The following is a 27,322-nucleotide window of genomic DNA, read 5'->3' on the forward strand; positions in this document are numbered from 1 at the left end:
ATTTTTTTTCAATCTAGTACGAGTTTGACAAATTCACTCGAGTGACTCGAGTAAAAACAGGGCTCGAGTCGCATCACTAGTCCATTTCATTGTGTTTGTGAAATCTATTTAACTAGTTTTGTCCGTTTTACCGAATCTTACTTACAAATTTAGAATAAAAACGAGATTTCTCGCAGCTTAGCTTCTTGTAATACAAACGAGAATAAATAAATGTGTATCTGAACCAACTTAAACAATGGAGAACGATATCAACAAACCATACAAGATTTGTGATGTAAACCGAGACAAGAAGAAAGGCATTGTGGCTGTTTCCTTGGAGGATTTATTGACTAAAGTACCAGACAAGTTGGGTTTACCTTCTGAGAATCTAACAGTAGTGTTAGAGTCCGACGGGACGGAGGTAGATGATGAAGAATATTTTTCTACACTTGATCCTGACACTTCACTTATGATTCTACATGGAAACGAAAAGTGGGCGCCAAATATGCCGAAGTGCCAAGTGTCTCTTGATCAGACCGATGAAGTAACATTGGGAGATAAAGGCCAAGTTGCAAACCTTGTTGGGCGGCTACAGCATAACCTGTGCCACATATCTTTACTAGGCGGTCAGGATTTAGAACTACTATCTGATATGGATCCCGACAGTCTCGCCGACATTGTTACTGATAGAGACAACAGAATCATTTTGGAACACATCAAAGAAGCCTCAGGAAGGTATTAACATATATTTTTAATACTCTACATTAAATCTTATTATTTACGGGCTCCTCCCCGAGAGTTAAGGATGTAACTAGTATAAATGCCAAGAGGAAGATTAAAATAATATTATATGAAATTTTGTAAAAATAATATTTACATCCACTTTCTGACAAAAATCTTGTCTTATTCTACTGGTGAAGTCTTGTAATTAGCAATCGCAATATATTATTATTACTTATATTTACTTATATATCATATAAATTAGACTGTAAGACTTCCATTAATAATAAAAAATCAATTATTTATTCAGATTTCAATTAAAATTATAACAAACACATACTTTTTTATAAAATATTCTTTGACAAAATTCAACTCGCACTCATAACTTCTTATTTTCAGAATATTATTGGAAAAGCGACAGGCACAAGATGCAATGGAACTTCTGAAACTGTACCACCAGAGTGTTGCTAATGGAGCTGAAGATATAACTCCACCGCCAAAGCAAGAGAGGGTGTAGGAATGAGTGTATTAGTTTCCATCAAATTACTAGTATTAACCCTCAATTATTTTTAAGGGATAGAAAAAAGTCTCAAAAGTTTACAAAGATTTTTATTAATTTTTAAGGTTCAATATGTAAAAACAAGAAAGATTATTTGTTTTAACATATTGAATTTTTTAGCAAAATTAAGAGAGTTGCCTAAAATCATCTCAGTTTACCAATCTTGATAATAAATAATTATTTAATACACCAATTAATGAGGCCTTTCACAGTTCAGATTTTTATAGAATTTGTAACTTTGAGTTAATTTTTTGTGCATTAAATGTTTTTTAAGTCTAACCATTCTATCATGCAGTTTGTTAGAAGAGGTAAGAACTAAGCAGGTAGTTATGTGATGAAATTGTAGATGTTAATTAAATAAGACTTTAATCTTATGAATATGAGCTGAATTGAAAGTATTAGTATGTTATCAGTATAAGACATATTATAAGGTAACATGTGAATAATATAATGTTAAATATTTCTTAAATACCAAATTATTTTCATTTGATGATATTTTAGCAATAGCCTTAATTTTAAAATTTTGTTTCACACAATGTGTTTACCAATCAGTGGTTGATTTGGATTTTTCATGGAATTGTTTATTGTTACGCTGGCATTGAATCCTAACATGTTAAGGATAAAACTTTATTTATTTGTTTATTATAAAACCAAAATATTGCTAACACCACATTTCTCCAAATGTTTAGGACATTATAATAGATTTGCTAGAATATCAACATTTTAGATGGTCACTATTTTCTTACTATGTCTGCTCATTTTGTAAACTTTTGAGGAATAAATTGCCACAAGGTTGATAAACAACATCAATTCAAAAGACTGATAGTTGGTAAACTATTTCTTTTTTATATAGTTTTACCCCTAGATTAAGATATTATTATTTCAATTCCAAATTTGCTCAAACCATTCAAATATTATGTAAGTTTTCCTATGTTCAAACCCACTGCCATCTAATCACTGTCTTATTAAATCATACCAATGTGTTAACCCATACAATATTTTAGAAAGTGTAATTAAAGGGTGTGAATTGAATGGATTATTCCCTTAAGCATATTATTATTAGATCTTAAGAAGAGTACATACTTTCTTGTGCTCTATATTGAATAAAAATATATGTTTGCACTATTTATGAATGTATCTTTTTAAAACATAAAGCTGTGTGCACAACCAGCAAAATTATGTAATGCTGAATCTCATTGCTTAGGTATTTATTCTAAGTCTAGGTATATTGAAATAGCGCCTATTTAGTATATGTATGTATTACATGAACACATTTATTACATTGTCATAACTTATTGAAATTTGTTACTTTTAAAAAATGTACAAGTAAAATTGATTTCCATGCTCTCATGCACTTTCAAAAGTAACTTTCAATGCTTTGTTATATGAAATCAATATTAAACTAGTGCTCCAATCAATAATGCATGAGTTGTTTAACACTAATACCTGTTATATTGTAAAATAAGAACCTTAATTCATGTTAAAATCTAGTGCCAATGTAAGAAAAATAGTAGCAATCTATATACATAAAATATGTACCTACTTCTTTTATCAACTTCTTGAATATTTTGGTGTTAGCTCAGTTTATTTGGCATTATATTTGTTGAAGTATTTCAATATAATTTGCAATGTAACTAGAGCAGGATGCAAACTTTGTATTGGTATTATAGGAATTGTTGAATCTGCCATAATTCCTATAGTGGAATTGATAGAACTTGTAACTTTTTTTCTGTGCACAATATATAAAATTGTCGGGCTTTTGTATTTTTCATTTGGTAATCCCTATTTCATCCTGTAGTACCATCATATTCCTTACTTTGCTACCCGTGTTTTTTTCACTTGGTAATTGAATAAATTGACATAAAAACACATATTTTAATATAATCACGTCTTTATGTCCTTCGGTATAGACAGAACCAACAGACTTGAAAAGACTTGGAACCAACAGGCTTGAAAAGACTCGGAACCAACAGACTTGAAAAGACTTAACCTTCATTAAGACATCCAGCTGAATGTTGAGAAATGTTCAGAGGTGGCAGGTTGCTAGCATATTCAGAGTTCATTTCTATCTATAAACTTACAATCTACAGGGAAAGTGAAGCAGTAAACACAGTTTATTTCTGATGAGGTGATGCCAGTTTGGCATGATACTTTGTTCGCTTAATGACAGAAGGAATCAGTATCTTATAAATCTTCCAATTCCATATTCTTTTCTCCTAATTTAATAAAGGACAAGACTGGACATTACATTACATTGTGTTGCACTAGATTTTCAGCATGTTCTTACATACATATAATCACATCTATATCCCTTGCAGGGAAGAGACAACAGTCTTGCAAACAACAATTGTCCACATTCAGCTGTGTGGTTTAATGATAGAATTGAGACTGTTTTGTAATTGAGATATTTTAATGCTTTCCTAATTCTAAATGTTCATACAATCTGCAGTTTTACCTGTTATTTTTCTGAAGCTTATATCAATATTTGATACATAGCTATTTTTTTTTTCTAGTGTCTAGAAACATTTCAGCGCATGTGTTAAATTATGCACATAAAAACAATGGTAATTAATAAGTGCCTACTGCACAATTATTTTATGAGAACGACAGAGCAAACAATTGTTATGAAAAATTGGTGTTAAATAAAACATCACAAGATTTTTAAAATTTTTATTTCATTATATATGTATATCATACCTTTCTTTAGTAGTACAGAATAATGATAATAAATACCTCATTGTTTTATACATAGAATCTTCACAAATAATTAGATGTAGAAAATACTAATGCTTAATGAAGCTGTTACATACCCAAATAATAACATCAAATGTATACATAGATGAGTACGCACCCATGTATAGTTAATCAAACAAAGATGCCATCAATTCACAATTCACATTTTCGACAAGGTATAAATAGAAAAAAAAATTTATTTTAAAGAACTGTGCAGGAACTCTTCTCGCGGAAGGGATTTACTTTTTGACTGGAAAAGCCGACGAGCAGGCAATCCTCTTGTTCATGTTCATTGATATACTTTACGATATCCGCAACCGCAGCAGAAACCGGGATCCGTTTGATAGCCGCTTCACGGCGTAGCTGCTCCGTGACAGCACGCTGCTGTTGCAACGTCGACACCATCATATCCATAACCGCAGTGTCTGATAGGCCTATGTTGAACACAAAGTCAAACAATCGTTCTAATACAAATCAGGGCGTAGCCTTGAGGTACACCTTGAAATGTGCAAATCTGGAAAGAAATAATACAATAAATAATTGGCAAGCACGATAAAAAATTCAATGAACTTATAAGTTCTCACCTTAAAAGGGTTTTCTAAACTCTTTTAGAATAAAGGTATGATTGGGTTGATGATTTTCCACAACAAAATAAATGCGTAGTCCTTTTACACAAATTTACGAATAAAATGGTGAACGAAATGTCAAAATTGAATGATTGGATTTCTGTCAGGAAAGGTGACAGTGACATCTTCAATATTTCATTTATAAATGTGTTAGATATTTTGTCTATGAAAAGTTTACGAGTGGTTTATGTTTCTTATACATTTAAAATTATTATCTGTGGTTCAGTGCTGCCATTAGCGCTTTGGGCGCTAGATCCAGCGCTTTTTTTATGTGTTTGGTGAACTTTACAGAATTATAGCGCCTAGCGGATAATTGGCGCTTTTTTCATTTACGTCATGACATATTAAAAAACTCTATGGCTTCAACATTTTATACAAGTTTTAAAGTCTTGTAAGTAAGCGACATAGACAGTACTGTCCAGCAATGGCAAACAATAATATAAGAAAAGTGATTGATATAATTATCATGCAGCTAGCAATTGTCCATATAAAGAAAGATTTATTCGAAGTTGTCCCAAAAATAATGAGCTTACCATATTCCAATGCGGATATAGAAAGAGTATTCAATTCGTACAGGACTAACTGTCGCAGACCGCAATTGATCGAATTATGAAATTCCAGCCGATGTCTTGCGAAAGATTGGAACATCGGAAAAATATTTCAAAACTACTAATGAACCTTTACCAGGCCCTAGTTCAGCTATGGACAATTAAAATATATCAAGCGATAGCTACTTTTTTGTTAATTTCGCAAATGAACGTTTTACTTAAGTATTTTTTTGTTTGTTTGCTTTATTTCATTCAAGAAAAATTGTTCTTTTAGCGGGATATCTAGCGCTTTTTTAAAGCAGAATTTCCGAGAAATCGAGCGCTTTTTTACATCTTACAGCGCTCAATCGGATTTTTGGTCTGGCAGCACTGCTGTGGTTCATGTTCATAGAGAGTTTATGCTTCATTATTCTATTCATTTATTTTTTCCCAAAATTTTATATTTTCTCCGTTTTTCTTCAATATAGTAAAGGAAAAGGATTTAACAATTAATGTAACATTTACTTTTTGTCTAAAACAAGGTACTACAAAAGTTAGAAGAAATATAATTCGCCGGAATTGAAATGGAAGGTGATGGAGCAGACTCTTCGAATACTAAATCCTTTTCAGGAATACCAGAGGCTATTTTTGTAGTAAGTTATTGCTTTTAATTATGGCTATATTAGAATTAAATATTCGATTACTATTATATAAATTATTTGATATAATTTTAGGTTATAAACATCCATCTGCTTTTATTTTCTTAAATTTCTTACTATACTGTGATGAAAACTTAAATTATTTCATGAGCTCTAACACACACGATAATAAATAAAATAATAATACATAGGTAATTTCTAAAACTATTTTACTTTGACCTGGTATTATTGTGTTCAGTGTACAGTGTTATTAATATTAGTAGTATGAATAATCAGGTTTTATTTTAGGATAATGTTGATGAATTTATGAATCAACCAGAAAACTCCAGTGGGGTTGACAAAGTACTCAGAAAACTTGATGAGCAACATGGGAAATACAAGTACATGGAGCTATCTTTAGCGACAAAGAGACGCCGTCTGCGGCAACAAATACCAGACTTAGCTAGGTCCTTAGAAATGATTGAAAAATTAAAGACACAAAAGGACGAAACTGAAACAAAGTTTCTATTGAGTGACCAAGTTTTTGTTAAGGTATTTTATACATTCTATAAATTAATTTTTATTTTATACATTTATAACAACTTTATTCCTTAATGAGTGAGCCAATATTCTAGAGAAGACTGAAGCTCATGTTCAGTTGAATTGCATTGAATGGAACAGTTTACTAGTCTATTTTCTTTAAAAAAAATTCCAAACTTTAACAATCTGTATGGGAAGAGAAATGAGAATAGCTATATTTTTTCATGACTACCAATGCACTAAATGAATGTGATTAACTATAGTAAGCCTGTAGTTTAGGTAAGTACTGTATTTACATACATACATACATAAAATCACGCCTCTTTCCCAGATGGGTAGGCAGAGACTACCTCTTTCCACTTGCCACAATCTCTGCATACTTCCGTTGCTTCATCCACATTCATAACTCTCTTCATGCAAGCTCGGCGGTTTCGGATACGTTCGTCTAGGTCTTCCCACTCTGACCTTTCCCTCCACACTCTCCTTGTATATCTGCTTAGTCAACCTGCTTTCATTCATCCTCTCCACATGACCGAACCATCTTAACATACCCTTTTCTATTCCTGTAACTACATCTTCTTTCACATCACAACATTCCCTTATCACCCTATTCCTTATCCGGTCACTCAATTTCACACCCATCATACTCCTTAAAGCTCTCAATTCCACTGCATTTATTCTGCTTTCGTGCTTCTTTTGCCATACCCAACTTTCACTCCCATACATTAATGTCAGGACTAGGGTTGCCAACCGTACTCTAAAATAGAGTATTGTCCTCTATATCATGTAGGCGTACTCTATAATCTATAACACCAATAGAGTACGCTAAAATACTCTTTTATTGCCAGTCTGTATTAATATACAAAATCTATGTAATCAGAATACTCTTTTTTGTAAGTCTGTACTCTTTATTTACCTCCTTTAAAATCAGATACACTCTATTTCTTCTAAAAAAAGTTGGCAACCCTAGTCAGGACCAACATGCCCTTATGCACAGCCAGTTGTGCCTTTTTGGATAGTTTCAGACTGCTCATAAAGGCATGCATAGCTCCATTCACCATGTTCCCCGCGTTCACTCTCCTTTCAATATCACTATCACACTTGCCATCTGATGTAAACTTTGATCCTAGATATACAAACTCTTTCACTTGCTCAACTTTTTCTCCTCCAATCAAAATATTACATGCTGTCATTTCTTTCTCCATTTCAAAAAGTACTGTATTTCATTATTTATATTATATAATTATTTTTTACAGGCTAATATAAAACCGACAAACACGGTGTACCTTTGGCTTGGAGCCAACGTTATGTTGGAGTACAGTTTAGAAGATGCAGAAAAACTTTTGACATCAAATATGGCAACAGCAAAGAAAAACTTGGAATGTGTTGAACATGACTTGGATTTCTTAAGGTAAATATTGCAGTTCACTACAGTCAGTGAATATTATTCTAATCTCTATTCTCTAAAAATAACAAAAATTTCTTTATACTATATAAAAAAAATTTCGTTATTTTTAAATACCATGTAAGGTCTAAAGAGTGATACTCTTACAGTGAGGAAAGATATCAACTGTCAGCTAGATATATAACTATGATCCAATATAGGTGTTAGTTTCCCCTGCAATAGGTTAATTTTGAATTCTGATTTATCCACCCAAGGATTGCAGTATCAAGGGGACCCCTAAATTATCTCTCTTGCCATGTGATTCCTTGCACCAATTAAAAATAAAATAATAGGACCACTTCATCTCTTTCTCTCAATATTTCGTAAAAGGCGACTAAGGGATAGGCTAATAAACTTGGGATTCTTCTTGTAGGCGACAGGCTAGCAACCTGTCTTATTTGAGTTATTATTTGAGTCTCAATTCTATCATCAAGCCAAACAGCTGAGCGTAACCTATCAGTCTTTTCCAGACTGTTGGCTCTGTCTATATCTACTATGCAAGAGATATAGACGTGATTATATGTATGTAGGCATAATTGCCGTCTCAGGGTGACCCCTAAATCATCTCAGAGTGTTGAAGATGCAACTCGATCTTATGCCAGGAAAATCATGGGAAGAAGATAAAAATCAAATATTTGAAATCTTAATTACCACCTAAATATACAATACAATACAATACAAATTATCTTTATTGCCCATAAAAAATACATATGTAGAAGAAACATACATTATGAACATGTTGAGCAAAGGCGGACTTATCGCTAAGCAATCTCTTCCAGCCAACCTTTGGGTAGTGAAAGGTAAAATCCTGGAACCGGGTGGGCAGCATACATAAGAAATGTTAGTTAGTGTATAATAAATAAACTACACACATACATAAACTATAAATATAAACTTAGACTACATAAATAATATTACACAAACTAAATAAATACATAATAATATACATACCTATATAAAAATAGATTGATTAAAATGAATATTACCATGAATAAAGTTAAGAAGAGAGATAGTACTTCTTCAAATATAATTCTTGAATAGATTTTTACTACTCATTTCAACTACACTACCACACACATTCGTTTTATAATGAATAATATTTAACAAATTACGAATTATTTTTTATTTCCAGAGATCAATGCACAACAACTGAAGTCAACATGGCTCGTGTATATAATTGGGATGTTAAAAAACGCCAGGCTGCCAAAGCATCTAGTTAATTACGTACTAAAATATGTCTTTACAAAGGCGCCTCACTAACTGCTACCTTTATCAAGGCGTGGTTGTATGAGTAGAAAATAGTCTTAGCTTGGTTAAGACAAAACATAAACAACTGTGTCTTTATTACTTTTACAGAAAATTATTGTTCAACCGTCATACAAGATCTTATATTCTTGCAGTGAAGTGCAAAATTAATTTAAGTTTGTAATAATTATTCATCAAGCGCTTTTTAGAAAGATGTGAACTTGCTTTTCTTTAAAACTTTAACTTAAAGGAAGCTGAATGTATTATTGTTTGAACATGCTTCCTATAAAATGCCTTCGAACAAAATTGATTATACATGTTATACAAATAGTCACGGCAATATCCTTTATGGAGTAAAGAAAACCAACAGATTTTTTTTTTATCAATCATAGTTGATTTTGATAAATAGAATAAGTTTTACTAAGTATTTTGTTTGAAAATATAACATTGGCACTCAAGTTTGCTGGTCAATGGCAGTAGGTAATGAACTCAATAATAATCATTTTATTTTAACAATGTTCTGAAAAATGTTATTATAGTACATCAATGTATTATATTTTTATACTAGTCATTTAACTGATTATGTATATGAGTCGTACTTCATTCATTTTCATCTCAAAAATGTCTTCAAAGACATGGGTTGCGTAAAACCTTATTTAGGTAACTAGTGTAACTATTGCTATCAAAACGTTTTATAAGTTACTAAATAAATGAAAAAACTGCCATGACCAATGTTATGACTGAACTGTATTCGTTTCGTTGTCTTTTTAAGCCATTTTAGATGGCACGCTTGAAGAAAACGGATGTTACAATTTGTATATTAATACATTTTATTGCTTACGTTAACAATAAATACTCTGCTATTATTCTTAAAATTGTTTCAATGCATATACGATTCTGATTTTTTCGCGTTTTTATCCCTTACGAAGAAGACAAGACAGCGAACCTACGTTGCTACGTTGAAACTTACGTTCAACTAGTAGCTGAGCTGGTTCAGGTATTTTGCAATACCTGTCACTATTAATTGCTCTATATAAATAGTAAAGTAACTATACATTGTGTTAGTAACAGTGTCAAGGCTTGAAAATGCTATTTGTCAAGCCAAACATAGAGCCCTAAAAAAAAACTTTTCTGTCTTTATTTTAGCTATTTAATTAAAAAATCAAAAAAGGATGAAATATTCAAATATGCCGCCAAAACGCGACTTTTATCAATATGGCGGCCATGGCATGCAGTGACGTAGATTTCGCATAAATATCATACAGAGCTTGTTGGTGTTTCGAATAGTTTTGATTTTCTCTTGTTTTATTTAACTTGTGCCACGTCATATGTGTGAATATTATTAAAATGAGTTCCCATAAATGTTGTGCAGTGCCTGAATGCACTAATACAACAATAAAAACTCCTAAGAAACTGTTTTTTTTTTTAATATAATAATTTAATTTAATATCTTTATATTACGTTATCAGTCATAATTTATTAAAATATCGTAATTTACCGTTTTTTTAGTGCTTATTTGGTAACCTTCAGACTAACTAGCATGGAAACTTGGGAGAGACCAAAAAGTGATTTTACAAGTTACCTTCTATAGTGCTGGGAACCACATGGCACATCCTAAAGTAGAAATGTGTAGAGTGAAATGATAGGTATGTAGGAAGGTACTCCTAAAAACCTACTACTGACTGCTCCCACTTTTGGCAGTTCTAAAGAGGTCTTTCCACCAATATATAAAAACTAAATCAATTTTTCTGCACACCCTATTTATGGTCGTTGAACATAGTCTACTTTTAAAAAATATTTCAGTGACAGCTTTCATCTGACTGACAGTATGAAATGCTGAAATGACAACTCTTTGTTTTCGTTTGGTGCGTTGTTTTACTTGCTTGTGTGGAAAACCAGCAGCTCATGAAAAGTTGAAATTTATTATTGTAATAATACTTTTTGTGTAATCATGTCGGGTTGTGATGCACAGAAGCCAGAATGTTCCAAAGATAATATATCCACTACCTCCATTGATGAGGGCCTTCCAAGAGAACTAAGTCAATTAAGTCTTTCGAGTGCTTCAAGCCAGGATGAGTTCCATCGTGATAAAGGACATTCCGAAAATACGCTTAAAAATATATATCAATACTTTCAAGCACAAAAATTATGTGATGTAGCGCTCATAGCTGGAGGATGCAGGTAATATTATATTATTGTTTATCTACTTCTTTGTTAATGGTAGGTACAAAAATAGTTCAGTGCGTTCTTTGTTTGCAAGCTGTATCATTGTTTTTGTTAAAAACAAATACATAAGAAACTGCATTTGTTGCTGTTAACAGACTTAAAAGTTGTCTACAGTTCAGTAATTTTTTTTTGTTTGTAGAATTCCAGCACACAAAGTAATGTTAGCGTCTTGCAGCGAGTATTTCGCCGCAATGTTTACCGGCTCGCTAAGGGAAGCTCAATTGACAGAAATAACATTGGAGAGGGTTGACTCACAAGCCTTACAAGCTCTTGTTCGCTATTGTTATACAGGAACTATTGGTAAATAGTCTGGTGTATTTTCTTAATTTAGAAAAAGTAAAGATCTTTAGTATAATAAGATAAAGCAAATGTTTTGTTCTTGGGATATTAAAGTGATTGTTATTTTAAACATAAGTATTTAGTTTTTGAATGATTGAAATTGATTGACATTATTTTTTATATTTTTATTTTAATCAGGGAAAATTTATATTTAAAAACAATTTTCTTCCAGAATTGAGGGAGGAAACAGTTGAGGTCCTTCTTTCTACATCCAGCTTACTACAACTAAACTCTGTCACGGATGCATGTTGTGCTTTCCTAAAAAAGCAACTTGATCCATGTAACTGTTTGGGTATTGCCTTCTTTGCTGAACAACAGTCTTGTATGAATTTACACAAAAGTGCAATAGAATACACATATCAACACTTTATGCAGGTAAAGTCAAAAATATTTTGTTCACTGTTCAAACATTTTCACATATTATAAGAACATTATGGTTTACATAAAATTTTTGTTTATAATTAAGGTTGTGAAGCATCAAGAATTTTTGTCACTCCAATCAGACCAGTTAGCTAATTTGTTGAAGTCTGACGATCTCAACGTGGTGACTGAGGAGAATGTGTTTGAGAGCCTGATGACATGGGTGCAGCATGATAGACCCAATAGGGAACAGCATTTGCCTAATTTACTTAAGTTGATAAAGCTACCACTCTTGTCCTCTGAGGTATGTTGAAAATAACCTTTTTATTTTATTAAGGGTCTGCCTTGAGAGTTCGTAGTATAAATTCCACAAAATTTATACATAATATATTGTTGGCTAATAAAAGAATAAATAGAATTAACAATAATATTTATGGGTAGTATAAACTGGTAGATAAAACCTTACCATAAATATAATTATGACCTATTTATATAAAAAGTACAATTTTTGTGAAATAAATCCTAAATTAACTAAAAATAATAACTTATCTATTTACAGTATTTAATAGACAAAGTAGAGTTGGCATGTGGTAATGTCACTGAATGCCAGCCTTTAATCATGGAGGCTGTCAAATGGCATCTCTTGCCAGAGAGGAGGTCTTTCTTGTTCTCACACAGAACAAGACCTAGAACCTCAACCATTGGGCGACTGCTAGCTATTGGAGGCATGGATGGATATAAGGTATTTACCAATAAACTTTCTCTTCTAAAATACAATAGAATTAAATTTAATTTTAATTTCTTCAGAATCACAGTTCTTCAGGTTTGATCAGCCAGTCAGGTCATTATAGCTAACTAACTTTTCTGTTTGTCCTGGGTTTTCATAAAAATCATAATCATTTATTCCTTGATTAGGATTACAATATAGGTCTTTAGTATTTAGGTACAGTTTCTGTGAACACATATTCTACCTCTTAAAGTGTAATTTTATACATATATTTTAAATAACAAGTATATAAAGGCTCTGTCTAATTATGATCATTTTGTTAATATTTCAATGTCAAATAATAATAAATTTGACAAATTTGGATGTTCTTCTTAATAAGTATTTTAATTGTTAAATTATATATTATCATAAAAATAATTGGATTGTTTTGTCTTGTCTTCTGTAAATGTGCTTTTTTTGTTTCAGGGCGCTAGTAATATGGAAATCTATGACCCAAGAACAAATACATGGTCACCTTTTATGAGGATGGGAGCCAGAAGGTTGCAGTTTGGAGTTGCAGTGATGCAAAACAAACTGATAGTTGTTGGCGGAAGGGATGGTCTGAAAACTTTAAATACGGTAATATTATCATAGTTGACTAAACTAAATGTTTTTGGACATGTTATTTTAAAGGTTAAACTAGGCAATTAAAATGCCAACAAAAGAACTTTTGCTAGTATTTAAGAAATGGAGATACCGACGCCAACCGCGAGAACACGCAAAATTTACGTGAACAATTGCATGAAAAATTGTTAATGTAGCACAACAAAGAATTATGGAGTACATTTTAATTCTCCATAATTCTTTGTTGTGCTGTCAAACCAGTCTTAAATGTAACAGAGTGATTCGAGTATTAATTATAATTAATTTACAGGTGGAATGTTTTGATTTGACTTCATTGAGCTGGAGCACTTTAGCCCCAATGAACACACACCGACATGGACTAGGAGTGGCTGTTTTAGGCGATGGGCCAAACTCGCCTGTGTATGCTGTGGGAGGCCATGATGGATGGATTTATCTCAATTCTGTTGAGAGGTATGTTCCTTTGTTCTTGTAAGATTGATGCACTCTATCTGGAAGGTTCCTTAGGTTGTGTAAGTATGCGTAGGAACGGAAGTAAACATGTAAACATATATATATATATATATATATTTACATATATATAATGGTTGGTCAGACGCATTCAAGATACTATAATCTAAATATGGAACTTTTAAGATGGGACGCGTGCTCGCGCACGTGGACGATCGTGTCGCCCATGGCGGGCGCGCGCAGCACGTGCGGCGTGGCGGCGCTGCGCGGCCGGCTGTATGCGGTGGGCGGCCGCGACGGCGGCGCGTGTCTGCGCTCTGTGGAGTGCTACGACCCCAACACCAACCACTGGACCAACTGCGCGCCTATGACCCGGCGCCGGGGTGGAGTTAGTGTGAGTATATACATTTCAACAATGTCGAAAAGAAATGGAAAGCTCCATTTAGCTGCCCGTGTAGCGTGACACGCGCGACGCCGTTTTTATCGCGAATGAATGAAAAGCGAAATAGCGACAGCTTTTCGCGCGATATAAGCTTGTACTAGATGTTTGTGCTTAATTAATAGCCTGGTATGTGTTGTATAAATAGTTGTTTATGGTTCTTAGATATTTAAAAAAAAAGAGACAAAATATTTACAGAGATATATATTATATTACACAATACCATAGCAGATGAATTTAATTTGCTATAATTTTAACGCTTACATCATCGATAGGTTTGCGCTGCGGGTGGATACCTGTACGCTTTAGGTGGCCACGAGGCTCCTGCCAACACAGTGGGCGGCAGACTGGCGTGTGTGGAGCGGTACGATCCCGTGGCCGACTCGTGGGTGTTACTAGCGAGGCTCTCCCTTGGCAGGGACGCGATAGGGTCGTGTTTGCTGGGAGACAGGATTGTGGCCGTCGGTAAGTCTAATTTTCATCATCTTCTCAACATTTATGGGTCTGTGTTGCTAACAAAAACAAACAGCATGCATACAAGCAAAAATTAAGACCAAAATTAATTTACTTTTAAACTATCCAATTGCCTTATATGTCACAATTTTAACGCGTCTTGCTGTATTTGACCTGTAAAGATTACAGTGTCACTTTTTTATCAAATTTTTCGCGCGTTGTACCTTATCTGTAATCATGGAATGACTACCTTACAGCTACTGCTGTTAAACCGCACTGAAATTGCAATTGTAATTTTATTAGGGGGATACGACGGTGTGCAATACCTCTGCGTGGTAGAAGTATACGACGCAGAATCGAATTGCTGGCGGAAACTCGCGCCTCTCAGTACGGGCCGCGCGGGCGCCGCAGTGGTCGCCGTGCCGGCGCCAAGGAATCTCTTCTGATACCGCAACTACCAACTACACGTCTACATTATGGCGTGAATAGTACAGGACTACCCTGTTAGGCTTACCGACAAAAAAATGAGAGGAAGTGCCACCCCAAATTTCCTTTTTTTTTTTGTTTAGTCTAAACAAAAAAAAATATAAGAAGAAGGCTCTAATAGAGCCTTCTTCGGTAATATTCTCCTTTTTGTCGTCGTCGTCTTTTTAGCTGGTTCTGTAAGCTGATTACGATTTTTCGACCGAATATTACTTACCTTGTTGAATATTAGGCCGCAAGCTGTAGACGCTGTTAGCTGTGTTCCTGGTGACGGGGATTTAAAATTTTTTTTTTTTATATGTATCAAAGCTGCGATCTTGTAAATATATACATATGTGATATGCCCCAATTATGTTATGCGGTGAGTCAACCAATCGGAAGGACAACAAATGAAGGGGGAGAGTAGGTAAGTAATAAACACTTCAACGTAAAAGTTCTAAGTCTGTCTTGAACTAAAGATCTGTTCACACGGCGCATTGTGTCAATTAAGCGCTAGCACCGCGTAGTTTAAATAATCATAACGTACAAACAACTTTTGCCCGCAATACGAAGACTCATTCTGCCGTGTATGTATATTACCTTTTTTGTATACCAATTATGTTATTTTGTCACTTATTCCGTTTTAGGACGTCTGCGCTGTTTTACTAACCGACATTATATTAATTAATTATACTAAATGTATCAACGCTATTCCAATTTTTCGAAATAAGTCGATAATTGTGTATTAGAGTAAACGTGAGCAATTGTTTATAAGTATCCATAACAATTAAATTCAGGTTGACTTTAGACCGAAATCTGTTTCAACTTTTTAATTTAAGTTGACTGTGTATATTTTTATGATTGTCCGCCGAATCACCTAAATAGGAATGGCATTGTCAATTTCTTCGTGATAGTTTAGTATATAAATTTACCGAACATTTATCATGTATTGTTATTAGTAATAGTGATTACAGATATTGATCATAATATACTGTGTTATCCCGATGGTAAGAGAAATCACATACTTAGTAACTTGCAGTTTCCTGCAGTAACATAAAAAAATTCTGGTCACAAAAGTTATCTTTCAAGTGACCTTTTCGCCAAATTCTAATACTAATGCTCTCTAAGAGTATTTTTAGATAATTGAGAATATTCGTTTAGAATGCATTATTTACCTTCAGATGCAAACTTTTACAATACAGCCGATCCCGTTCAAATTATATTGCCTCGTTCATCGTTCTGAATATTAAAAACGTACAATCTAGCTTACGCGACTACAAAAATAGTGATCGACGTTAATTTTCAATACCTATAATAACATGAAAGTCGTATGTATCCCCATACGCTACTCTAAATCCATGCCGCGGCAGCTTGATGTTTCATTCAGATTTCAGACAACCCGGGGCTGCCAGGCTGAACAAGCTCATTCGTCAAACAGGTCTTATCTTTTAAAAAAGCAAAAATTCTCAGGTATACTCGATAAACGCCAAATCGCAGTTCTGTCCGATTATAACGCGTGCCGACGTAACAACCCTAATTTTAAAGCTGAGTCGAATTGGAGACTCCTTCTGAAGGAACCTAAATAAATATTTTAATTATTTCGCTCAAGTCATGCTACTATTTGAAAAACGAAGATTGGTATTTGATCTCATATATATTTTTATATTCTAGATTTAATTTTAAGATAGTTTCAAATGTAAGTTACGTTTGCAATTATATTACATGTAATTATGTAAAATTACATATATGTATAACTGTGTGTATTGCATTACCTTTATTAAAGTGTGTAGCAATTACTTACTAGTGACCTTTTTTCCTTTTAAAAACGGTTACAAACCTTAAGGTGAATAACCTTTTTTGACTATAAAACATTGTTCGTATCTTATTTTTTATACTATAATAAGAGGAATTGTGCATATTTGTAAATGACTGTGTAGAGAATTCGGTCCCTTACCATATTTTTAGAGAAAATTCATACTTGAAAATTACTTGAACTTTATTTTGGTAACTGGCGTGAAGTATTTATTTGGTGCGTATTATTTTTATATAAAAATTGTTTATGGGGACCTACCTGTGATGTTAGTACTAGAAGATCCGTTAGATGCTAAAAATTAAGTGATTTTCATATTTCATTATTAATTTTTGTACCTATATTGTCTGGTACTAGGCTGTAGGAATGTAGCATATTGTTGCAAAATAATATGTGACGAAAATATGTAGGTATTTGTGGTTTACATTCTTAAATCAATCAATATTTACCGAATTTATTATTATTTGAAATGAAATATGATCCCAAATTATAAAGTTTGACTTAAATTTATTGACTTTATCTAACTCTGGTACTTACCTAGTACCTACTGGCTGTACCCCTCAGTTCCAAAGGAACCTGAACCCCAGTAAAAACGGTGGCACCTAGCTCCTACTCGAAAGTACAATTTTAATCTCATCAACATTATTTTATGTTAAAAATTGTATATTTATAACCATAATCTCTGTCTGTCGACCATTAGGTAACCTTCTGAGCTGGCAATAAGATTCAATATTGAGGCGGGGTTGAGGGAAGTCTTACTACAAACGAGAAGAATGTTTGCATTTTTATACTGACCATTGTTCCTTTTTCCAAGTTTATAAGAAAATTTAATGAAATTGATGAAATTCCAGTAAAAGAAGTTCCTTTTTATATCAATATATTACTTAGTTTACAATACCTAGGATCGCTTAAGTACCTACCTACTGTAGCTAAAGCAATTTAAGTTCTTTTAGTCTTATGTTTATATATGTTTATGAGAAATAAATACCCATATTTTTAATAAAGAATCTTATTGTAAATTTGATGGTTTTATTCAAAGAGCGAGTGCTGCTGTTATCTGAATCATCTTGCGCGATTGCAGTTGCACCAAAATCTATAAACTCTTAAACTTTTGAACAATATTACGGATACCGAAGGTCATCCCAACTAATATTTTAAATGCGAAAGTATGTAAATTTATTTGTTTGTTTCTTATCTTATATCTTCACACATTAAAACTGAACCAATCTTGAAAAACCAAATTTGAAGAAATTCTGTGTAGATTTAACTTGACCTCAATCTGCCTGGTGGTAAGCAAGATCTTTGGAGGTGCACAGTTGCACACAAGCTCAAATACGCCTATTTACTTTGGCCATGGAAATCCTCAAGTTATTAACTTAGGCCTCATCTTGTTTAGTTCAAACGCACTCAAATCATGTTTATAAAAAAATATTTTGTAGGTGGCGCTAAACTGTTGCGGAGAAAGCTTGAGAAGAAATCACTGATATTAGTACATAATGAAGAAATTGTCTTAAAAAGAATCTTGATTTTGAAGCAAAACAACAACAGCTTTCGTTATGGTGCGAATACCGACGTCCTTGCACAAATCGTATTAGTAAATAATTTATTGGGAAGAAATCTATACTAATATTATAAAGCTGAAGATTTTGTTTGTTTGTTTGTTTGAACGCGCTAATCTCAGAAAAAACTGGTTCGAGTTGAAAAAATATTTTTATGTTGAATAGACCATTTATCGAGGAAGGCTATTAATATCATGCTGCAACTATTAGAAGCGAATAAATAATGAAAAAAACGGGGTAAATTATTCACCCTTGAGGGCTTCAATGATGCCCAAAATAACTATTCCACGCGGACGGAGTCGCGGACACAGCTAGTTCTTACATAAGTCTACTATATAGCTTTTAGCTACAACTTCGCCCGCGCGAATTCAGAACCAAAGTACACGACAGCAACGAATTAGCACCATCTACAAAAAGCAATAAAGAAACAGCAACATAAACACGTTGGCTAAAGAACCTCGTTTTTGTCAAGTTAAAAATTAAAAAGGGCTTTGTAACCATGGCCACTAATATTGTGCCCAAGGATACAGGCTCTTCATGTTGTATTCGATAACTTCATTGCCTTCGTTCAATTCATTCGTTCATTTTATATATCAAGTCGAGCGGTGTGTGGTGTGGTACTTGTGAGAAAATTACTGAAATCACGAGTTTTATTTTGAAATATATCAATCCCTCTAAAATAAAATGGCCTTACATATTCCCAAAGCACCGGGTGTGCCTTCAATGTTAAAGGATGGAGCTCGAGTAAGTATTATAACCAAATATTTGTAGCCGAGTCATGTGCGCCGACAATATGACACGATTTTCACATGAAAATCTATCATTTGCTTATTTCTTACACTAAAAACTTAGTAAGAGTTTAAGATGACGATGTAAAAATTAATATAAATTATGCAAATATAGTAATTTCAGTAATTTTATTGCAAATTCATATCTCCCTTGTATTGCATTGTACCAACGTCTTTTGATATTATTTTTCTAGATGTTTTCTGGTTTAGAAGAAGCAGTTTACAGGAACATCAATGCTTGCAAGCAGTTTGCACAGAGTGTGCGCTCGGCGTACGGTCCCAATGGCATGAATAAGATGATCATCAATCACATTGAGAAACAGTTTGTTACCAGTGACGCTGGCACCATTATCCGGGAACTGGATGTGGAGCACCCCGCTGCAAAGTTAATGGTACTCGCCAGTCAGATGCAAGATGCTGAAGTTGGTGATGGTACCAACTTTGTTATAGTTTTATCAGGGGCACTCTTAGAAGCCGCTGAAGAGCTACTGCGCCTTGGTGTTACTACAAGTGAAATTGCTGAAGGATATGAGCAAGCTCTTGAAAAGTGCTTGGAAATTTTACCTGACTTAGTATGTGAAGAAATCAAAGATTACAAAAACATTCAGGCTATTGTCAAGGGAATTAAACCATCTATTATGTCAAAGCAATATGGAAATGAAGATTTCATTGCTGAACTTGTGGCTAAAGCTTGTGTTGCTATACTCCCAGAACAAACTACATTTAATGTGGACAATGTGAGGATTTGTAAGGTATGAATATATTTTATAACATCAATTTATATAAGTGTTTATTATCTTTAAAATTTTTAAAAACTATATATTTTACAATTCATTTTCATTTGTCTCTCTTTAAAACCTGGTTATATTTGTGACTGGTACTTCATTCAAAAGCAACTGTCTAATAATTAGAATATTTATCCAAAACAAAACAAAAAAGTTAGTATTTTGAAATTAATCAAATCCATAATTATATGAATGTTAATTTCAGATTCTTGGAGCTGGCCTTCTTCAATCTCAAGTTCTCTCAGGAATGGTGTTCAAACGTGAAGTGGAAGGAGATGTGACTTCAGCTAGCAAAGCTAAAGTGGCCATATACTCTTGTCCAGTTGACATTACCCAAACAGAGACTAAAGGCACAGTTTTAATCAAAACTGCTGATGAACTGCTTAATTTCAGTAGAGGTGAAGAATCACTCCTTGAGAAACAAATCAAAGATATTGCTGATTCTGGTGTCAAAGTTGTTGTAGCTGGTGCTAAGTTTGGAGATATGGCTTTACATTTCTTGAACAAGTTTGGAATTATGGCTGTCCGTTTGAATTCTAAGTTTGAACTACGTCGTCTAGCAAAGACCGTCAATGCCACTGTAAGTTGCTAAATTTCACTTTTCATTCTTTTGAAATCAAAAATTTCTTGTTGGTCTATACCAAGACATATTATGCTTTTCCATATTCTTATGTACATATACACTGGTGAAAAATTAATGTTCTTTTCATATCAACAATATAATTTTTCCATTGTATTTTGCAATTATATAGAATCAAAATCAGATTTTTAACAAAAAAAGTACCTAATGAAATACTTTGATAACAGGTTTTACCCCGTATCACCACACCAACCGCTGAGGAGCTGGGTTACTGTGATACAGTAACTGTGGAAGAATTGGGTGACACCAGGGTTGTTGTGTTCCGCATGGAGAGCTCGGAGTCCCGCATATCCACTGTGGTGATCAGAGGGTCTACTGACAACTACATGGACGATATTGAGAGGGCTATCGATGACGGTGTCAACACTTTCAAAGGCATTGCTAGGGATGGAAGGTAAACAAAGTTTATATTAAATAAATAAATAAATATTGTCTTGGTTGAAAGTTTTGTTACAGTTGAAATGATATTGAAACCGGGAGAACAAAAAGAACCAATAGAACTGACAGTTAATCAATAAACATATAAATGCTATTTAAATCGAAAGCTCCAATTAAACCACTATTGAAGCTTATTTGGAGGTTAAAAAGGCTTTAGTAATTATTTGTGGTAATATTAATCATCCTATTCATGCTTTATCTTATATAATCCCATGCATGTCTAATATCTTAAAAGTTAAAGTGTTAAAAAGTGAAATGACTACAAAACATCTAGTTTTCTTGTAAATTTCTTAAGTTCATAAGTTTTAGCCTGCTTTTAAATAAACAAACTACATATATGTAACTATGTACAATCAACTTTCAATACAACCAAAGAAACTAAGCCATTCATGAGGTTATCTTAGAATAAATTCCTTATTCTTTTACTTAAATCTTAGACTTAAATCACTTAGTGTGATTATGCCAGTGACATGGAACTCCAGAGTAAAGAGTTGTAATATTGCAAGTCTTTGCAACTTCACAGCACTCTGTTATGAAGTTCCATATTTAAAAACTGTTATTTTATCTACAGGTTTATGTCTGGTGCTGGCGCTACCGAAGTAGAGTTGGCTCACAGACTGATGCAGTATGCTGATACATTGCCGGGCTTGGAACAGTACGCTGTGAGGAAGTTTGCTGTTGCCCTGGAAAGCATACCTCGTGCACTAGCAGACAATTCTGGTGCCAATGCCACAGAAGTAGTTAACAATATTTACAAAGCTCACAGGGTAATTATTTTACTTCAAAAATCCAACTAATATTATGCAGGGTTATCGAAATTATTCCTTAACTGATGTCTAGATAAAAAAAAGACTTAGCAATGTGTTAGTTTTTTCAATTCTACAGACTTTGGGGAGTAATTACTGAAAATGAAGTTAAAACACTAGTATTACTGATCACAGAAAAGGTCGGAGTGGGAAGACCTAGACAAACTTATATTGATCTAATTAAGGACATCCTGGTAAAGGGTCAGGTCAAGAGTACCCGAAACCGCCGAGCTTGCATGAAGAGAGTTGTGAATGTGGATTAAGCGAAGGAAGTTTGCAGAGATCGTGGCCTGTGGAAAGAGGTAGTCTCTGCCTACCCCTCCGGGAAAGAGGCGTGATTTTATGTATGTATGTATACTGATCACAGTCAACTGATGATTGTATGAGTCATTAAATTAGTAAAATTCTAGCGTGTCCCAAGTATACATACATAAATCACGCCTCTTACTAGAGGGGTAGGCAGAGACTACATCTCTCCACTTGCAAGGATCTCTGCATAATCTGTTTCATTCTCATTTATAACTGACTTTATGCAAACTCGTCAGTTTCGGCACTCTGACCTTTTTCCAGAACACCTCCAATTTGATCAAGGTATAATGTGCCCTAAGTATACAAGATACAAAAATGTATAAAAAGAATCAAATATAATGTGTAATTTTATTTTGTCTATATTTCAGGATGGAAACAAGTATTCTGGATTTGATATTGATTCGGAAAATAATGGTGTTTGTGACGCAAAGGAAAAAGGAATACTCGATTTGTATGTCCTCAAATATTGGGGCCTGAAGTATGCTGTAGGCGCTGCAACCACTATTCTTAAAGTGGATCAAATCATCATGGCTAAACGAGCTGGTGGACCAAAGCCCAGGAAACCTGAAGGAAGTGATGATGAGTCTTAAAATTTTAAAATAATTTCTTTAATATAGTAAAAATAGCTTACTGTCAATTTTAAAATTGGCAATGTTTTAACATATTAAAATTACCTTAATTTTAATACTGCATCATATTAATTTAAGAATTTGCTTCAGTTCAGTTTTACTTATGTATTCGCGAAAATTTATGCTTTAACCATCATTAAATATTCACCTACATTATGGACATATTGCATTTTTATTTATATATAAATAAATGATCACTGAGGTAAATAAATAAGTGATTCTGTCGGAGCGTCGTTGGTGTAATCGGGAAGGTGGTTGCGCTAAAAGGCTCAGGTTCGAAGCCCACCCCGGCCACATACCAATGACTATTTTCGAAAATATGAACATGTTTTAGTTTAAATACTAACTGATGCTGATGAACATTGTAAGGGCAGCTTCACATTAAGGAAACTGGATGTGTAACCATGACCTATCCAAAACGGGTTAGGTTCCCCTGGAAAGGATGCGCAATTGCGGAGGTTAGACAAGAGTCCCTTCGTGTAAAATCCTGTAACATCCCATTTAGGATCCACAGTCAAAGGCATATTCCAGGCTTCTCTACAGAGTAGTGAGGATGTAACCGGGACTAAAGCTAGGAGGAAGAAGATCACTGAGGTATCCTGAGGATAAGCTTGCAAGAGCTTCCTTTATATTGCTATGTTCCGCCCACAGTGTTTATGGGTACACAGCACGGTTTTATCTTTTACGGGGTAAACGGAGCTTCTACATATACACAAAACACACAAAGGCCACTTAGATAAATCATAGATATAGAACCACGAGCTAGATCGAATTTAGATTCAGGAGATAATGGCAGTGGTGGATCTATTTTCTTTATGCAGAATTTACACTATCCCTTGATCTCGCGAAAACGAGCAGCTGGCACACAATAGGAATATTATGGGTTTTTATACTACTAGTCCAGCATTGAAGCTTGCACAGAATGAAATTATGTATTTTGAGATCCTAAGTCACCTTTTACACATTGTAGCGGGAGCGATGATTCGGCTCGACCGCCACCAATGGGAAGATCTTTCGCCAGGCTAGATGTTATGCCTGGGGAACCGCGGCTCCGACGATGTTCAGTCGGAGGTAGTTTTTGGTCCAATCTAAGAAATTTTTGTAATCGCGATTTAGATTCTTCGCTGCTATTGGCTGAGCGCGTCAATTTCTTGACGTGGGGCGTAGAGATGTCACAACAACATCCATCATCAAAGGGGAAGCCGTACGAGAATAGCCGTTCGTTAGCGTCATCTTTTGGCAAATAGTATTCATGAATGAATACAGACATGAATACTATTTGTATTCTATTGTAGCGAAAAGTGCAACAGGGAACATGCAAAGATGGTAGAAGGAGAGATTTTTATGAAAAGCAGTCCGGTGGAAATGACGCCGCTTCCTGGCCTAGCTCTGAATCTTACTCGGTCCACTCCACAGCCCCGTCACGGGGGCAAAGGAGTGATGGAAATCTCTCTCTCTCCAAGCGAGATTAACTCTTATTTGACCAGTTTTCAACAGATTTTTGCTTCAACGCATGTATTTTTATTTATTTACGGCTAGAATTATAATTCAATTGTTAGATACTTCTAATAAATAATCAATTTATAAAACTCTTTCATTACTGAATGATTGGCGGACAACACACAGCCCAAACCCCGGGGTCTAGACTTGAAGTTTGGTTGTTCGTTGTAACTAGAATGTTGGTAGTGAAATCCCAAGTTTATAAGTTCTCAGTCGCCTTTTACGACATCCATGGGAAGGAGATGGATTGGTTCTATTTTTTTTTTCTATTGGTACCAGGAAATACAAGGCGTCCTCTAGTTTATCGATCAATCCCATTCCCAACTAGTATAATATGTGAAAGTAAGTTCAAGTTGCTTTGTCTTCACGTGATATCTTAAATAAGAGTTGGAGATGGACATGGTTCTTTTCATCCGGGTAAAAACTGTAGTTCCATTCCATGGAATGTTAAAAATAACTGTATTCTTTTGAAGGTGGCGCTAAATTCGCGGGTTCGAAGCTGCGGGTAAAAAAAAGAGTTAATCTACAGTTTTAAATTTGTGGAGAAAACCAAAAATAATCGTTACAAATAACTTTCAGTTTCAGATAACGTAGTGGTTATAATTATCTTTGGATTCAGACTGAATTAATTTGTAATGAATCCATTCATTCACTTTCTGTTTTATTTTGTCAGCTCAGCTGTCATGCCAAAAAATATCGAACGATCGAGCGAAGCCAGCCTTCTGTTTTTGTATTTTCTTTCCAATTCCAAGCTTTCGACGCTTTATCGAAATAATATTCGTAAATAACAGAAAAAAATAAGAATAATGTCTTCATACAAGGTAAGTCTTTTTGTTTTGATCAAAACCATTTTTATTCTGAATGACAATTAAAAGTAAATCAGATAAAAACTATCCAAATGAATTTATATTTTTAGCCAATTGACTCTAAAAGGGAAGAGTTTCGGCGCTATTTAGAGAGAGCCGGAGTAATGGATGCATTGACTAAAGTGCTCGTTAGCTTGTACGAAGAACCAGATAAACCAGAAGACGCCTTGGAGTACGTTCGCAAGCATTTAGGTACTGATGGCGGTGATGATGAACTTGAAGCCGCGAGAGCCCGTATTGCAGAATTAGAGGCTGAAAATGCTTTGCTGAAAGGAGAAGCGGCCCCAACGGAAGGATAGATTAACTTTTCTTGTGAATAGTTATAATGATACATGTTCAATTAATATAATAATGATCTCATTAATGTATGATCTCAGATAGAACTATCCTTGTTAATGCTGGAAAATGATCTAACATTTTGTTATAGATACTGTGAGAGTATTATTTTTGTTATGATTTAAGTATATTTTATGTTAGAAAAGCAAGAAAGATTAAATTTTCGTTTCATTACAATACTTAAAATTTATTTTTATTTGACTAAAGCAATGCCTTATACTAGTAACAGCGTGTTGTGTGGTTGTCTTGCATCACAAGCAGTATTTTGTCCAGGCATCAAATCTCAGAATTTAGATGCAATATGAAAATATTACGGTGTTATCTTAATCATCAGTTGAAATTGAGATGCAAGTCAAATTCACCAATACTTTATCAATTTGTAGTGTACCAATGCTGTCCACAAAAAATGTACTAGTGTACCTACCATTGCCCAACCTAATGCTTATCCCATTTCAAATTACAGTTTGGTCTTAAGGTTTGACTGGTAGAAAATGCGTAATGTCAAGTCTACCTATAAGTACATTATTTTCGGTGTTATAAAGTTTAAATCAATTGATTTAATTTAAATCAGTGCTACTACACTTATCATAAAAACATAAGATAGCATTTTAATCACTTATTACCTACTAGCTTCCGCCCGGATGTCGGTCTTCGCGTGGATGGGTTATTTCTCCAGTTTGAGTAACTCTGACAATGACATGTTATGAATATCTATTATACGGCTAGGTCTATTATAATGAAGGAGATCCCTCTATTGAGCTAGGTACTGCTGTTGAGCTTGCGTTCTGTAGTAAGTATTTTGTTCATAGTAATTCCGACCTTGATAAGTAGCAGTAAATTACTGACAGTGAAGAAAAGTTTGCAAAAATAAAAAAGTGATCGTGAAAATGCGACAGAAAGTTAATTGAGAGCTTCAGCATACACAACATTGTTAATGAGCTCGTCCGGAATATGAACATGAAGATTCCTTGGACTGCTCACACGGGTAAGAGCTACGTAAAGTTGCCCGTGTGAAACACAACTCACGGTAAGATCTACGCCAGCAACTCCTAGGGTCTGACCTTGAGCCTTATTTATTATCATGGCGTAACACAAAGCTATAGGAAACTGTATTCTATTAAATTGAAATGGAAAGTTGTTGGGAAACGGCGCTGAATCCACTGCGGGTAACGCAACGTGTGTTCGCGGTTCTACAGAACAACGTCTATGGATAAAACTGAAAAATAAAGTTTAATCTTTTTTACGTATTTTGCCATGATAAAAAGTATTCCATTTTATGCCCAGGATAATAAGGTATAATTATACCAAGTTTCGTCGAAATCGAACTGTTAGTTTTCACGTGATGCCTGAACATACAGACAGACAAAAAAAATTTAATCACATATTTGGGTTTGGTATCGATCCATTAACACCGCCTGCTATTTATTTTTTCAATATTTTCACTGTACAGAATTGACCCTTCTACAGATTTATTATATGTATAGATTATGTTTCAACACATCTTTTATGGCATATAAAATTTTATAAATTCTGGGCAATAGTTCAGATTAATAGTGATTTTTATACAATCATTTACCATTTAAGGCCTTTGGTGAACTTTTGAAAAAAAACTGGTTTTACTAAATGCAGTCCCTATTTCATTGAAATGGGTTCAGTAAAACTTTTACATAATACCACTTTCCATGGTAAATACACATATGCCTTGTGGTAAAAATTATCATGTAAGGAAGCAGGGAGGAATAAAACTATTTTTCTAAACAAAAAATGG

General features: G+C 34.0%; 6 protein-coding genes across 6 annotated transcripts; 5 read left to right on the forward strand and 1 right to left on the reverse strand.

Moving 5' to 3' along the window:
- Positions 1-75: 75 nt before the first annotated feature.
- LOC106135437 (DNA fragmentation factor subunit alpha) lies at positions 76-3,032 on the forward strand. Its single transcript, XM_013335732.2, has 2 exons — positions 76-714; positions 1,099-3,032. Exons 1-2 carry the CDS (start codon positions 236-238, stop codon positions 1,214-1,216), a joined length of 597 nt encoding a protein of 198 aa, XP_013191186.1. The 5' UTR covers positions 76-235; the 3' UTR covers positions 1,217-3,032.
- An 882-nt stretch (positions 3,033-3,914) lies between these two features.
- On the reverse strand, positions 3,915-4,718 carry LOC106135810 (guanine nucleotide-binding protein subunit gamma-1). The gene is made up of 2 exons (XM_013336199.2): positions 4,576-4,718; positions 3,915-4,505 (listed from the first exon to the last, which is right to left on the reverse strand). Exon 2 carries the CDS (start codon positions 4,403-4,405, stop codon positions 4,193-4,195), a length of 213 nt encoding a protein of 70 aa, XP_013191653.1. The 5' UTR covers positions 4,406-4,505; positions 4,576-4,718; the 3' UTR covers positions 3,915-4,192.
- Positions 4,719-5,529: 811 nt separating this feature from the next.
- LOC106135612 (prefoldin subunit 3) lies at positions 5,530-9,880 on the forward strand. Its single transcript, XM_013335969.2, has 4 exons — positions 5,530-5,797; positions 6,092-6,334; positions 7,579-7,733; positions 8,899-9,880. Exons 1-4 carry the CDS (start codon positions 5,729-5,731, stop codon positions 8,984-8,986), a joined length of 555 nt encoding a protein of 184 aa, XP_013191423.1. The 5' UTR covers positions 5,530-5,728; the 3' UTR covers positions 8,987-9,880.
- A 962-nt stretch (positions 9,881-10,842) lies between these two features.
- LOC106137223 (kelch-like protein 5) lies at positions 10,843-17,917 on the forward strand. Its single transcript, XM_013338025.2, has 10 exons — positions 10,843-11,192; positions 11,377-11,537; positions 11,749-11,951; positions 12,043-12,240; positions 12,496-12,678; positions 13,129-13,281; positions 13,577-13,737; positions 13,921-14,128; positions 14,449-14,638; positions 14,930-17,917. Exons 1-10 carry the CDS (start codon positions 10,963-10,965, stop codon positions 15,070-15,072), a joined length of 1,830 nt encoding a protein of 609 aa, XP_013193479.1. The 5' UTR covers positions 10,843-10,962; the 3' UTR covers positions 15,073-17,917.
- A 1,111-nt stretch (positions 17,918-19,028) lies between these two features.
- On the forward strand, positions 19,029-23,012 carry LOC106135428 (T-complex protein 1 subunit theta). The gene is made up of 6 exons (XM_013335721.2): positions 19,029-19,201; positions 19,440-19,997; positions 20,236-20,610; positions 20,838-21,064; positions 21,680-21,875; positions 22,592-23,012. Exons 1-6 carry the CDS (start codon positions 19,142-19,144, stop codon positions 22,811-22,813), a joined length of 1,638 nt encoding a protein of 545 aa, XP_013191175.1. The 5' UTR covers positions 19,029-19,141; the 3' UTR covers positions 22,814-23,012.
- A 2,013-nt stretch (positions 23,013-25,025) lies between these two features.
- Positions 25,026-25,725, forward strand: LOC106135988 (c-Myc-binding protein). The gene is made up of 2 exons (XM_013336418.2): positions 25,026-25,173; positions 25,269-25,725. The coding sequence occupies exons 1-2, from the start codon at positions 25,159-25,161 to the stop codon at positions 25,515-25,517; spliced, it is 264 nt and encodes an 87-aa protein (XP_013191872.1). The 5' UTR covers positions 25,026-25,158; the 3' UTR covers positions 25,518-25,725.
- The last annotated feature ends 1,597 nt before the right edge of the window (positions 25,726-27,322 follow it).

Source organism: Amyelois transitella, chromosome 8, assembly GCF_032362555.1.
Source record: "Amyelois transitella isolate CPQ chromosome 8, ilAmyTran1.1, whole genome shotgun sequence".
Classification (NCBI taxonomy): Eukaryota; Metazoa; Arthropoda; class Insecta; order Lepidoptera; family Pyralidae; genus Amyelois; species Amyelois transitella.

Coding starts and splice junctions, on each gene's coding strand:
- LOC106135437 (XM_013335732.2), top strand. CDS start 236: ATGGAGAACGATATCAACAAACCATACAAGATTTGTGATGTAAACCGA. Junction 715..1,098: donor ATCAAAGAAGCCTCAGGAAG/GTATTAACATAT, acceptor TCTTATTTTCAG/AATATTATTGGAAAAGCGAC.
- LOC106135810 (XM_013336199.2), bottom strand. CDS start 4,405: ATGGATATGATGGTGTCGACGTTGCAACAGCAGCGTGCTGTCACGGAG.
- LOC106135612 (XM_013335969.2), top strand. CDS start 5,729: ATGGAAGGTGATGGAGCAGACTCTTCGAATACTAAATCCTTTTCAGGA. Junction 5,798..6,091: donor TACCAGAGGCTATTTTTGTA/GTAAGTTATTGC, acceptor GTTTTATTTTAG/GATAATGTTGATGAATTTAT. Junction 6,335..7,578: donor GTGACCAAGTTTTTGTTAAG/GTATTTTATACA, acceptor TATTTTTTACAG/GCTAATATAAAACCGACAAA.
- LOC106137223 (XM_013338025.2), top strand. CDS start 10,963: ATGTCGGGTTGTGATGCACAGAAGCCAGAATGTTCCAAAGATAATATA. Junction 11,193..11,376: donor CTCATAGCTGGAGGATGCAG/GTAATATTATAT, acceptor TTTTGTTTGTAG/AATTCCAGCACACAAAGTAA. Junction 13,738..13,920: donor TATCTCAATTCTGTTGAGAG/GTATGTTCCTTT, acceptor GGAACTTTTAAG/ATGGGACGCGTGCTCGCGCA.
- LOC106135428 (XM_013335721.2), top strand. CDS start 19,142: ATGGCCTTACATATTCCCAAAGCACCGGGTGTGCCTTCAATGTTAAAG. Junction 19,202..19,439: donor TGTTAAAGGATGGAGCTCGA/GTAAGTATTATA, acceptor TTATTTTTCTAG/ATGTTTTCTGGTTTAGAAGA. Junction 20,611..20,837: donor CAAAGACCGTCAATGCCACT/GTAAGTTGCTAA, acceptor CTTTGATAACAG/GTTTTACCCCGTATCACCAC.